This window comes from Pinus tabuliformis, chromosome 3_2, assembly GCF_031772625.1.
Source record: "Pinus tabuliformis cultivar Carrire ecotype Pingquan chromosome 3_2, CPIR1, whole genome shotgun sequence".
In the NCBI taxonomy this organism is placed as follows: domain Eukaryota; kingdom Viridiplantae; phylum Streptophyta; class Pinopsida; order Pinales; family Pinaceae; genus Pinus; species Pinus tabuliformis.
Window position 1 is genome coordinate 474,166,935 of NC_142302.1, and position 14,870 is coordinate 474,181,804.

At 35.8% G+C, this 14,870-nt stretch overlaps 1 protein-coding gene across 1 annotated transcript in view; it reads left to right on the forward strand.

Annotated features, from left to right (window-relative positions):
* The first annotated feature begins 335 nt into the window (after positions 1-335).
* The window catches only part of LOC149181356 (E3 ubiquitin-protein ligase DA2L-like), a 28,698-nt gene continuing 14,163 nt past the window's right edge, over positions 336-14,870 (forward strand). The window contains exons 1-6 of the mRNA XM_089416582.1: positions 336-997; positions 3,260-3,311; positions 3,426-3,471; positions 3,588-3,669; positions 3,809-3,971; positions 4,069-4,192. Coding sequence (XP_089272708.1) covers positions 806-997; positions 3,260-3,311; positions 3,426-3,471; positions 3,588-3,669; positions 3,809-3,971; positions 4,069-4,192 — 659 coding nt within the window. The 5' untranslated portion in view covers positions 336-805. The remainder of the gene's footprint in view (positions 998-3,259; positions 3,312-3,425; positions 3,472-3,587; positions 3,670-3,808; positions 3,972-4,068; positions 4,193-14,870) is intronic.

The following is a 14,870-nucleotide window of genomic DNA, read 5'->3' on the forward strand; positions in this document are numbered from 1 at the left end:
TGTTACATCGTAAATAAAAATCACCGCGCTGCGGAATTAACCCGCTCGTTGTTTTACGACGACGATCGGAAAAGGACCGCCCTGCTGTTCGCAGGTTGCACTCTCTACCGTCCGATCTCTGGAAACGGTACGGTTCTCGATGACCTTCTGATGACACGTGTCATACGGACCCGACGATGACGTGGCACCGCTAGAAAGGCCTTTCTTCTTTCACCGCTGTTTTCTCACCTCCCCGATTTTAGCGTTAGACCCGCTGGTAACTTTAATCTGCCTTTTTATTTCACCGTCGGCATGTCTGCTTTTCCACGTCAGGTGACGTACATTTTTTTACCGTTCGTTGGGGAAGAAGCCGGGGAGACGGGGTTATATTCCGTGCCTTCGGCTTCCGAAGGTTTTAGTGTGGGCAGCATTCTTCAGGTGTGTGCGCGCAGAAAATACGAAATACGAAGCGTAAGGGGCGTGGATCGACACCGGATTCGCGTTCTATGTTGCCAGAGCTATCCATTGACACCAGTTTTGGCGCATTCGGCGAAGTTTCCGTTACATCTAAGCAAAAAAAAAAAAAACTACTGCAGTACGTTGCTTGCGTGCCATCCCCGAGGTCCGAATTGCGGTTTGATGGGAAGAAATTCGGTCAGTTTGAACTTTTTGAAGTCTTTCTATCTTCAATTTTTCTGCTTTCCGACCGTCCTTGGCTCTGTTTTGGTGTCTGTTTGGGGCCATGGAAGCAAAGAAGAGCGGTGGAGAGGTGTGCGCCAGGAGTTCTAGGGCTTAGGAGGGAATTGAAGCGAGTCAGATTGAAGCTATGGGAAACAAATTGACCCGGAAGCGTCATGTTGTGGATGAGAGGTATACGAAGCCGCAGGGTTTGTACCAGAACAGGGATGTTGATCACAAAAAGCTTAGGAAGTTGATTCTTGATGCCAAATTGGCTCCTTGTTATCCTGGAGGAGAGGAATCCACTATCGATCTTGACGAGTGTCCCATTTGTTTTCTTGTAAGTCTGCAGAAATTCAATATTCCGTCTACTTTTTCGGCTTCTATGATTTATCTTTTGCTTCTGGTTGCTGCGCTGATGTTTTCGTTGATGGATAGGGATGGAGTTTGGGGGGTTTTGCGGGTTTAGGGTTCGATTAGAAGAGGAAAACTGGAGTAAAGTTCAGCTTACATTCTAAGATGCTGAAGGTGATGTGGGAAAAGACTTAGTCTACAGGGTCATATTCGCTTGTTTCTTAAATACTCCCTGTTTAACGTTGTCTGTTGAATCCAAACTAGAATGAAATTCGTTTGTTGTCTAGTACCCCCGACTGTTGCCACTGGGGGTATGCTGCGTTGTCTGTTCATGGAACGCCGCTAGTTGAAATCCTTTGCCTTGTTCTCTCCTGGAATTAGGCCCTGGTCACGTAGTGTTGTGCGTTCGAATGGTTTATTGAGGCGTTTTGGTATATGTAGTATTTTATGAAAAAAAGATCATGCTTTGATTTTAGTGGGATTCTAGTATTCAGGTCATTGCTAATGGAATTGGCGCGTAAGCTGTGGTACTGAAATTGCAAGATTCCGGGGGGATGTGATAGTCACCGAACGGTTTGCATATGGCATTAAGGCACGGGGAATAGAAGTCCTTGCCAAATAGGTCCGATTGTGGCATTAGATGTATGCAGTCTTTTTCTGTAAGACTAGAAGTCTTGTAATTTATAAGAGGTTCACTTGACATTTCAATTTAAACTATTTACGGACAGTTCTAGGGGTATCTGTAGCTTTACTTGTTGAACTGATGTCTCTTTGGATTCAGCTTGTTTACTTTACATATTGAGTGACTAGCGGCTTATTGAAGTTATGTTATTTCAATATACTTTCGTTGCATTGAAATCTGTGATTTCTGTTCGGAGAATCCTACTATGCTGTTTTTGTTATTAAAAATGCCCTGCAGAAAGGCCTTGTCCCATTTAAAAACTGAGGCCAATATGTTGACATGTTATTATGATAAAAAATCATATTACTGATTCAGATGCATTCCTTTTTTAGAGTTGTGAAGATTGAGCCCCCAATTACCACGTTATGTTTTTTACTTTCTGATCTGATTGTTGAGTGCAATATTGGAAGACAGGTGGCAAATATTGACTGTCGACCTTGTTGCCCATGCGTTGCCGAAGGACAACAAACTAGAACATCATTACTGACTGTAGATTAACTAGTGGGGACATGGTGCTTTCGGACGATGGGTACCTCATTTTCAGCAAACAAAGACATCCTTTTCATACACTGTATTCACAAAACGAGCCTCTTTTTAATAGAAATGGAGCCCACCAATTTTGTTGAGGTGTAGAAAGACTGTGCTCCATTAACAAAAAGAGAAACCATATTTTCAAATATGGTTAATGGTTAATTTTCAAGTAATTTTGTTCCAGAAATTATCCCATTGTCACTAGAGTTTTTTCTCTAATCCAGGAGTGCTATGTGAGAAGGTTGAGCTTCCCCATAACCATGTATTTAGATTTTTCTGACTGATTGGAGGTGAACAAGTGTAGACTGTAGGGATTAAAGGGTTCATTGTGTCATAGTGCTTTTGGTCAATAATGCATCATTATATATTTTCATGTAACTGTTGGATTGCTGGGTACCCCATTTTCAACAAACAAAGTCATCCTTCTCAAACACTGTATCACAGAAGGAGCTTCTTTTTGATCAAAATGGTACCCTCCTATTTTATCGAGGTGAAGAATGACCATGCTCCATTAACAAAAAGAGCAACCATATTTTCAAATATTGGTAATTTTGTTCCAGAAAATTATCCTATCTTCGTTAGAGTTTCTCCTTTAATCCGGGAGTGCTGTGTGAGGAGGTTGAGCTTCCAATAACCCCGTATTTAGATTTTTTTCATTGAAATTTCATACTTGTTCAGCTCTCTGTTTTAGTATTTATTATTAAATCCCATTTGTTTTGATTTTCTCTATGGATGGATACCTTTATTTTTAAAACCTTTGAATTTCTGTTATTATTTAGCAGAAGCACCCTCTTCTTCTTAACCCACATTGACTATTTCACTTTTTTCTTTCATAAAGGGGACAATATTGTACGAGGTAAATCATAATTTTCTCCTCTAGAGATGTACATCTTGCATTATGGTTTTATGTAATTCACATTCTATTGACAGCTCAGGCTATGTCTCACTGGAAAAAGAAGAATAAATTTAGATTTCATTTATATAAGATATCTGTGAGACATTCTGACTCCCTTTAAATGTGGTGCTTATTTACAGTACTATCCAAGCCTCAATAGGTCAAGATGTTGCCTGAAAGGCATCTGTACAGGTATGCAATATAGATCTTGCAGGTTATTGGCAATCTCAATTTTATATTCCATAAAGAGTATGCCCTGCAGTTCAATACTGGATCTAGTTGTTCACTGACTATAGGATGTTGCAGAATGTTTTTTGCAGATGAAGCCCCCAAATTCCAATCGCCCTACACAGTATCCTTGGACAAGATATAATTTTCACCATTTAGTTTAGTTCGAGAATTGGGGACATTTAGATCATTATGCACAAAATTAAGTTTTATTCATATGTTTTTTCTTAATATATTAAGATGTCCCTTTTGCAAAACGTCAAACTATGCTGTGGAGTATAGAGGTGTTAAAACACAAGAGGAGAAAGGCATTGAACAAGCTGTAAGTTTTTATATAGGACCAGCCTTCTGGGAATTCATTCATTTGCTTATGTATACCCTATTTTGTTATTAATTTGTGTAATTTATTTCTTGGGTTTATAGAAATAGACACATAAAATGACTTGTTCTTTTGTGTTTAGGAAGAGCAAAAAGTGATTGAAGCAAAAATAAGGATGCGACAACAAGAGATTCAAGCCGAGGAGCAGAGAATGCATATAAGACAAGAGGCTATGCATGCTGGACTGACACTATCTTCTGAAGAAGTTGACAGACAGGATCTTCCTGTTTGCAATTCAATACCAGGTAGTGCAGAGAACTTCTGATGTGAAATGGCAGCTGTCTGTAATTGGTATGTTGTTGAGCTGGTCTTAAAGCAGGTGTGAAAAATGTTGATTTTTAGCAGATACAAATGGGGTCAATGCCACTCATGGTTCCTCGTCAGATCCAAATGGGATTCATTCAACTCATGGTTCATCTGGGGTTGCTGATACAAGGTCCCAACCTTTGCCTGGTCGATACAACAGGTACATAGTAGCCTTCTATTGTTATGTGCTAAATGCTTGTTTTTTTTAGTTGGGTCTAATGGAGCTCTTGTTTGTAACACTGTCCAAGACACATGCTACTTTGCACTTTCGTCTTTTTCAAGAAAGGTTTAATAAATAATGTATCTGTGTAAGTCAACATATTAGTTTGTATCACCCATATTTAATTTAGTGAGGTCATGCTAGATTTAAGCAGTCACATCCAAGCAGTTAGAGTTAGTGACAATAGGCGTATATACTTTCTTTTGGGATCTGCCACATGTGTGATGTCAATGAAGAAGCAAACTATGCTTGGGATAAAGACATGCAAATTTCCTAGTTTCTCTGCTCATTTGTCTCATGGTATGCTGTAGGGAAAGGATCATATAGATTGAAACTTCATCCATTTAAGTCAGTACTTACATGTTGGGGTATCTGGATATAATTATGCATTGGAGAGTACAAACTCATCCAAACTAGTAATAAGATACCTGTAAAGATGCTTGGTTATAGTATTTTTTTTTTGTAGTGATTGTGACCAACTAGTAAGAAGGTTTTAGTTGAATGGGAAAGTTTGTGTGCAAGGAGAGAGAAGTTGATGAATTTGTCAACTTGAGGTCTTCTTTTGAAATCATGGTTGTGAGGAATTGGAAATTTGATGTTGGACAACGTTCATTTTTAGTTGCAAAGATGGCAATTAAATTGTTCTTGTATCCATCTTTGGTCTTCCTTATTCAATCTTTTAGATCATTCATATATCACTTACTGATTTTTCCAATAAAGGCAAAAGGATTGTTATTCTATTCATATTTCTTGTTCAATCTTTTTAAATCATGTTATGCAAACTTGATTGCTACTAGATATGCACACTATCCATAGCCTAATCAGAAATAAATTATATACCTTGCGTATTCTTTATTGTCCTTTCTTTCCTTCAAGAGAGTTTTGTGTCTTGGCTTTCTTGAAGGGATTTTGTGGCTCTTGGCCCTTAAGCAATTTAGTATCTTAGGTCGCACTCTCTTTTCTTAATTATTAGAGTGTAGTTCTTAGGTTAGATTTGCATTGGGTAGCAGCAAAACATGTGCTTTAGGTACTTGAGGGGAACAGTGGAGTATGATTTGAGATATCTTAAAGATGTGAAATGAAGTTGCAGGGGTATTCAGATTTAGATTGGGCAAGTAATGCAACAGACAGGAAGAGCACCTCAGGACGTTGCTTCAACTTAGTTTTAGAACGAAGCAGACTTCAGTGGCACTTAGCTTGATAGAGGCAAGCCGCAAAATACATGGTAGTCTAGTACTGCTAGTAGTGAGGCCATTTGGCTTCCCAAGTTATCTGTAGGATTGTTTGATTAGGAGTTGCATTCCATAGTAACTTACTATGATCATTAGAGTTGCATCAAACTTTATGAAAATTTGGTATTTTATGACAAGTCCAAGCACTTAGAAATTAGAGATCATTCATGTGAGATATGATTTAGAAGGGAGAAGTGGAGTTCCAGTATATTCCCATAGGTCGGCAAGGAGTTGATATTTTGATGAATCCCTTAGCAAAAAGGAAGTTTGAAACATTAGCAGACAATATGTTGAAAATAGTAGCAAGAAATTTATTCCTTGATTTGTGCCTTAATTCAAGGAGTCAAATTCAAGTTCCTTCTTGTGCATGCTCGAGTTCCTAAAATTTAGGAGTGACCCTAAAAATTAGGACGAGTTAAGTTGCAGTTACCTGATGTGTTGAAATTGAAAGTTGAGTTCTTGATTTTCTAGTGTGAGTTAATTGAGGAAAAACACAAGTGGTTGACTTGAAATAGGACGAGTTGCATGAGCAGTTAACTCATGCTAACTCTAAAATCATTCCTTATTTAGAAAATTCTCTAATTTTAACCATTGGAATTGCCTTTAAAAGGGGGAACGGAGGCACAAATTTAATCATTGTCTTGTGAGCACGAGTTGGTGAGACTAGACAATAGAGCTCATGGACTTGTGAGCAGGTTGCACAGGTTTGTGTGTGTGAGCTTGTGAGAGAGATTGTGCAAGAGAAGCTCATGCACAGGTTGGTAGAGGGCAGCAGAGACCAACAGTCTTGCATAGGTTTCAAGCTTAGATCAAGCAGGAAAGACAAGTGTGTCTTTCAGATTGAAACAACAGTATTTTGTAAGAGATCAATTGCTCAATTTTTGCTATCAATAAAATTCCCATCAAGCAGAGGGTTTCCCAGTTGCGTTTCATAGAAAAATTATGTTGTTGAAATGTGTGATTGTGCAATGTGTATTTATTTTTGTTCCTATTCTGCTGCAAAGTTTAGTAGAGAAATTTTGTGGTTATATGAAAAAAAATTATATTTCAAATTGTTCATATTATTAGCAGATCAAAATTTTGTGGATTTTCTACACAATATTGGGTTGGTGCTGAAGTCGTACATCAGATATGTACAATCATATGTAGCTGTACAATCTTCCTTGTAGGCTATTTCATCTTGATTTTTGTGCATATCTGTTTCTGAGCTGATTTTGATAACTGTGCATTCTTTAGCAGCTTATGGAGGTTTCCTTGTAAGCTTTGAATAAGAAATGAAAAGCTGATTTTTAAAGGAGAAATTACATGTGTATGTATGAAACTATTTTATGCTTTCACTATTTTCTTTTCCAACTATTGTGTGGTTGATGCTATATGGTTTGAGGTTAATTTTTGCATTAAGTCAAATTTAGAAATTCATTTGTTTAATTGTGATCACAAGGACAACAATGATCTATGGCTATAAATTTTTGCACATGAAACTAAAACTACATTGTGGGAATGGTTACCTACTTGGTTAGTAGTTAGTATCATGTCATGATTAGATATAAACCACATATGTCTAAGCTTCTAGTTGAGCTATCATTAAACATACACATATTTGTCTTGTGTAATCGAGGGGTCCAAAATTAGGGTATTATATATATTCTTATAGATAGGATTATCAAATCTTGCTCATGAGGATTGGGAACCATGGCAGGCACTATCATTCCCGTTGACAGGGATCTTCCAAAGATGAGAAGACTTCATTAAGCCAAATTGGAGAACTTGGGATAAAGTTTAGGAACAACAAAATAATTACTCCTTAGCCACAATTCTTGATCTCCTCCCTTATGCTTGTATCCTTTTAGTGGTGCTGGTATTATATTCACGATGTACTAGTTTAAAACCAAAATACTTGTAGGGAATGGTTACCTACTTGGTGAGTGGGAAGTATTATGTCATTCTTGAATATAAACCACTTTTTAAACTTCTAACAATGTTATCATTAAGCATACATATTGTTTATCTCTCATATCTAGGGGTCAGAATTAGGGTATCACATATATTCCTATAAATACAAGTATCAAATAATGTTCACGAGGATTGGGAGCCATGGTGTGTTCTATGCAATCATATCCTTAATGTCATTATTTTTTGAAAATTATTTGTGTAACAATATTTTATGTTTAAGAAATTAACCCAATTGCATGGAAAGGGTGATGGAGTTGCACATTGTATCTCTTACATAATTTTTTAGATAAGATTTGATCGTAAGCAATCTTTATGGTCTCTTTCTCGCCCAATACCACAATGGATGACGATAAAGAGAAAGTCATAATGGATACCCAGTCAAGAAGGGTGATATATTATTATATTCTAAATACCTAGTCAAGAAGGGTGATATATTATTATATTCTAAATCCAACATATATCTTAAAAGGGATTCATAATTTATTAAAAGGTTTTTAAATAGCCCATATTATCAAGCTGAGGTATACAAGTCAATTTAGAAGGGATAAAATGGAATATATAATTCCAAGTCCAAGGGAGTATTATATATCAAGTTAAAGAGGGAATATATTCAAAAGTTAAAACTCAATAGTCTCCAATCAATTCAAGTGATTTGATTCCAACAAAATGATAAAAATTGGAAGTGAAATTTTATTTATTTATTTATTTATTTTTCTCTTTCTCTTTTACTATAAATCTCTATAATTGGACTTTCATATAAAGGAAGGTTGGTTTCTTCAAACCATGTGCTTTTGAATAATAAAATTTAAAAGGACTATTATAAAGAAAGAGATATAACACAACATTTTAAAATGTTTCAACAAAGGCTATTACTATAAAATATTTTAACTTTAGATATACTATGAAAGGGTTATAAAAGTGATCTTTAAGTTCCAATTTCAGTAGTTTAAAGAGGGAATATATTCAAAAATTAAAATTCATTAGTATTCAAAATTCAAAATTGGACATAATTATTGAGAAGTAGCGAGTAAAGGTCTTCTTGACTCGTGCCTTAGTCAAGATAGGCCTCACTCAAGTCTTCCTTAGCATGCACAAGTTCTTAGAAATTAGAACGAGTCATGAAGCAGTTAACTTATGCGCTGAATTTGGAGGCTCAGTTTTGTGTGTTCAAGTGCTAGTTTATTTTTGGAAAGGGACGAGTGAGAGTCTCAATGTCTAAATGAGGCTAGGATGAGTTACAAGAGCTAGTTTGTCTCAGTTAACTAATTAATCAGAAGTCCGACTTCTAAAACTAACGCGCCAGATTTTGCTGAGTGGAATTGCATAAAAGGAGGCCGAAAGGCACAATTGTAACATTATTGTTGAGCACGAGTTTTTTGTGTGAGTTGGTTGTGAGAAGAGAATTTCCTTACAGAATTGCACTAGGATTTAGGAGGAATTCCTAAATAATAGGGGTTGTCCAGTGCTAGGAAATAGGAGCCAGACAACACAAGGAAATAGGGAGTAGAGGTCGAGTCTTGCAAGGAGTTTTCTAGCTTAGTCCAAGCAGTGAGATCAATTGTATTCTCTGTTGAAACAATTGCCTTGTAAAGAGATCAGATTGCTCTATTTTCTGTCAATAAAATTCTACAGCTAGCAAAGGCTTTTCCTAGTTGGGTTCCCTAGAAAATATTGTATTGCGTGATTGTGTTTTTTTAATTATGTGTGTATTTTGCTGCAAATTTCGAGTTGAGAAATTATGGGTCTTGTTGAATCGAAGCCAGTTTGAGTTGGTTCATCAAGTAGCTTCAGAATTTCAAGGAAATTCTACAATAATAGCACAATTTTCCAAATATTACTCTTAAGTTTCAAAAAAGGTTATTACTATAGTCTAGGGGATCTTAGGTATTACTATAAACTAGCGGGTTATAAAAGTTCAACTAGCGAATATCTTGAAAAGTTAAAATTCACTAGTCTCCAATCAAATAAAGTCATAAAATTTGGAAGTGAAAAAGTTCTTTTCTTTTCTAAATGGGTTTTAATAAAACTGAAGGAAGGTATTTTATAAAGGTATTTCGACCATGTGCTTGTGAATAATAAAATTCATAGGGTCTATTTAAAAAAAGGAGATTAACATCATTAACATCTTTCTTTGTTAGCATGAGAAGGAAAATTACATTGACATAGAACTTAGTGAATCAATTATTAATTCTAGAGCCAAGTATAATTGAAAAGAAAAGAACATTTTGATCTACAACTAACAAGTGATGATTATAAATATTAAATTTATATCCCAATTCAATTTTACAAATATGCATAACGAAAACATTGACATAATTATGTGTTCAGCTTGGATGGAAACATTCAGGATGTTCTTCTTAAACATAAATAAGAGTCTTTTGTCATTGTCCTATAAGAACAAGAACTTAACATAATGAAGTTGGATTTATCATTAAAATACCTTGCAAATATCTCAAAGATGATCCTTTAGAGTAATCGTAGGTCGATACAAAGGATGTATAAAGAAGTTGAAAAGGTTATAATAGATAAAAATGAAGAATTTTCTTGCCTTGAGAGCCACAATGAAGTTTTTTAGGATCCTATAACAAACATTGTTTGGATATAATTTTAGCTACAAATCTTGTGTTGTTTGTATATGTGAGTAAAAGTGATCAACTCAAATTTCGGTTTATTCTCTTGTAGTTGTATGGCCAAAGGTTCAGGAGTAATATCCTCATTCTTACACTAAAATGATAAGCATCAAATCATCGTCAATTTGCAACCGATCGAGCCCTTTCGCACTTTCAACCTATCGAGTCATAAGCTTTATTAGATCCAATGCCCAAACAGGTTCTAAACTTATAGTAATGCCTCCCTCTGCAGATAGACCCCCCCGGATTGCTTTTATGATCATTTCCTTAACAAGCCCTTTTGAGAAATCTAGTGTAGTAAGATTAGGCTTTGATTTCTCTGTCTTGATAATTACTTGTGAATGTTTAGCCCCCTTGGATTGCTTTAATGTCATTTCCTTGACAGCCCCTTTTGAGAAATCAAGTGTAGTAAGATTAGGCTTGATTTCTCTGTCTTGATAATTACTTGTGAATGTTTAGCACTTCTTATTACTTATTGTATCTTTTTCATCAAGCAATTATACAAATATGCAAAAAATAAAGATCACAAAGAGACAAAGAACACTAGAAATTAGGCTCCAAGCGAGGGCAAAACCCCATATTGGGGAAAACCTAACAATTCTTTTCTTATAGAATTAGATCAAAATGAGATATCCAAGACCAAGACCCAAAACTGCCACTAAAATGTCAAGTCCAACCCCCCTCCAAGTCACCTCCAAATCTAGTCAACATTGAAATTTCAGACCTGTAGTGGGAGGCCGAAATTTGGCCCTGTGGCAACCTTGGGAAATTCACCTTCTTCACAGAAATCATAGTCATACTTGCGAGTTGCTCCAATGTCAAAATTTCGGTCAAACTTGGAATTTTCTTTATGCTTTTGATTTCGTCCTTCTCTCTCTTTGGACTTGCATTTACTCTACTCTGCTGAGTTAAGATATATCTTGTTGGTCGAACAAATGATCTTTTGTTGGGTCGAACTTGCCTCTAATATAGAACTGTCTAGGAGGTCGAATAGGTGGCTCTTAGGGGCCTAGCCGACTTGTTCCAAGAAGGGCAGACTTTGACCATTTTGGTGGACTTTGACTCGATATAAAATTCAAAATACTTTTCCTACAAATGTCCAAATGGGACATGACTCAAGTACATTTTTCTTTGACTCTAAATAATTTTTTTTTGACTCTATAAGCATGGCAAACATGCTTTGACTAAAATAAAAATATAATAATGAATATATTAAATACATCAATGGTAGTTTACATTTCCTAGTAAATGAACTTTGTTCATTTCACTTTTGATCTTAAAAGCATGGCTACTTGTATGGAAGAAATAAGAAAATTAATGATACATTGATTAGGAGCTTTGAATTTTGAACCACATGCAACTATATCATTTGTCATGATTGATAACAGGAGGAGGAGGCAACATAAAATGATATATTTGCATCTTTCCAAAATCCCCAATAATTTATGATAACTAGGGGCTTCGACCCTTGATCCACATGCAACTATATCATTTTTTATTGATTAATGCTAGAGGGAGTTATAAACATTGGATGTTGGATTTGCATCATTTCAAAATCTCATATGATAATTAGGTGATTGGAACCTTGAACCACATGCATTTATCATCGATTGATAATAGGGGGAGTGGGAAACATTAAATGATATATATGCATCATAAAAAAAAATCTTCCAATAGATCGACAATCAACTTTCCTTTACTTGTTTTCCCATTGACTATTAGTGGTGGACCAAAGAATTAGGTGTGGTTCGTGGATAAAAAGGATGTCCAAGTTTGTTCTTTTCTCCCCTTCTATTGTGGATTCCAATTTATTGTCTTGGGGGCCACATGAATTTGAAATGGCTTGAAGACACTGATTTTCGTCACTATTCTAGGGATCTCAAAGTCTTCCTAAGTTGCAGGAAACGTGGCCCTAGGGGGCGTTTCGCCAGGGGAAACGAAACGAAACGCGTTTCCCCGTACCGTACACGGCCTGGAAACGCGTTTCCGGCCGTACGGCCACGTTTCCCGAAACGGAAACGTGGCCGTACGGCCAGAAACGCGTTTCCAGGCCGTACGGGCCACGTTTCCCCCAAAAAAACATTTGTTTTTTAATTTTTTTTTTTTTTTTTTTCTAATGTAGATCTCTTACATTTGTTTGCCCTAGTGTTGATATGCAGTTCATGGTAATGTTAAATTCTTAAAGTAAAAGTGATATTCTCCTTTATTTTTCATTTTCATCCTTTTACTTAAATTTTTAACATTACCATGAAATGACTCAGGATGTTTGAGAGTGGTTTCGCCGTCATTGGATTTCATATGGAGAAAGTAGAATTTTAGATCTTACTCAAAATCCAGCAGACTTATCTGTTTTTCAGGATTTCAGGATTGGGGGGATTTCAATGTTTCCATTGGATTTTATCATGTACTAGGGTATGGAACTTGTATTTAATCGAGACAACAAATCCCTCTATGCAGGGGAGACTCCCAATAATCAAGAGAATGTAGGGTACTAGGGTATGAAACTTGTATTTAATCAAGAGCACTAAGGTCATTCGACTATGTAGGAGGAGACTCCCAATCAACCACGAGACAAAAAATTAGAAATTTCTCGTGGCTGATTTTGGATATTTCTATTTTCATTATGTGATTATTCATGAGTAAATGTGATGTAAATTTAGATACTTATAGTCTATGCATTGACAATTGACAATTTTATCATAATGTAATAAATTAGAATGTATCATATATGCTTTATGATTGCACATATTTCTTAAATTCCTAATATATATATATATATATATATATCTATATCGCGTTTCCCCGTTTCCAAAATTTGGGGAGGTCGCGTTTCGTATCGCTTCCCGTTTCGGAAACTCGTACCCGTTTCCCCGTTTCGTGCAACCTTCAACTTTCCTTGAACTATGCCCTAAGTGGCATTTGATCATGTGTATCTCCCCTCACTAATGAGTTTTCCTCACTAGTTGCCTTTGACTTTTTTTTGTAGACAGTTTTTCATTGGTGCCAAATTGGAGTCTTGTCTCCCTTGCCCTTAGAACCAAAAGATCCTTACATGAACAATACAAAGGAAATTGATAATACAAAACTTGTCTAAGATGTAAGGTGCTCCTCCAATTCCAATATGAGTGAGCACAAAAATTGGAAATGTCCTCTTCAATCCTTGAGCAACTTGGTAGACAACTTGCTGCTCTTCCAATGCCAATCTGAGGGATAAATGGATTCTTGTATAAAATCAGATGCAATTTAGCTCCAATAGTAAACATAATTTACTAAGTAGATTAACTTGAAACAATCTAAATGCATCCAATGCAAAGTGAAATGAGGTAAAATGAGGCAAGGGAATGGTTGTAGGTTTAGTCTTTTTGTTTTCTTCATTATCTATCTATATAACTCTTTTATTTTGTTCCTGGGAACCATCATCAAGTTACATGTTTAGATTGGAATGGGTGTGGTTGAGTTGGTCTTGATCTGGTTTTTTTTTTCAACGAGTTTAGTCAAACTTGGTCAACTTCTAGTTACTTGGTTGATATAATTACATTGTTTTGTATTTTTGGTTGTGAAACTATAGGAGTCTTGACCCCCAATGTTTGTTAATTTATCAACCTTAACAATAGTCTAATAAGAGACCAACAATCATAGATCTTGAGGAAATTTTTGTAAAAAATATTCAAACTTTTAAGAATTGTATATAGTTTAAAAAATTGGTGATTAAAATTAAATTAATTTTATGTTGTAGAGTATGGGCGAATCTTTTTTGGGAAAAATAGAAATTTAGCCAAATTATGACTTCTTCCCGTGTTGACTATTGAGCATATCATCAACTTCAATAGAATGCGTGTGGACAAATACTAGTTCTCTTCAAAGCTCTATTGCAATTGTTGAGATAGTTATATATTTGATCATTAAAGGCATATTCAAGTAGTAGTCATTCTTGTAGAAAAGGATGGAACATGGAAAATATGTATAATAAAACCATGGTCAAGAATATAAACCTAGTTTTTGAGGTTCAAGGATTTGGTTGATCAATGTTATTGAGTGAAATGCTTCTCTAAACTTGACTTGAAATTGGGTTATCACTAGGATGACATTTGAAAAGAAACCTTCACACTGGATAGGGGTTGCATGACTGGTAGGAATTGTTATTTGAACACCATCTATAATGTTCCAAAGATTAATGAATGATATATACAAACTCATTATTGTTAAAAAATCGGAAAGGCAGAAAGATTTTCTTTATGTTGATAATTGCTTGTGGTGTCTTTATATTCTTATTAAATTTCTTATGTTCTCTTTTGTCGTTGTTCAATAAGAAATTACCAAAACCAAAACACAAAGATCAAGGACACTAGATGTAGGCATTTAGAGAGGCTAAAACCCCTATATAGAGGAAATCCCAGTCAATGAACTCTTCCTTCAGTGATTCATAATGAGATGGGCCAAGACATTAGACCAATAGACCTTCCTCCTCCACCAAGTTAGCCTTCCAAAATATTCAACAACCTTCAATAGTCTCTTCTTCTCCAACAACAGTCCAAAAATTTGACTTTACAGCTTCAAAACTTAGACCCCCAACAGAAGAATTTCGGCCCAGAAGTAGAACAAAAGTTTTAATCCTTCCAGCAGCTTAGCAGCTTCACACGTGTGAGAGAGAGAATTTCGATTCTTATGCTTGAGATAGACCTCTTCACCTTCTTCCTTGAATTTCACACTTTTAACTGCCCCAACAATTGCAGATCGAACTTGGTGAGTGAGTGCTCCAAATGAGGCTGAGTTGCTGCCTTTATATAGGAGATTTTGCTCCTC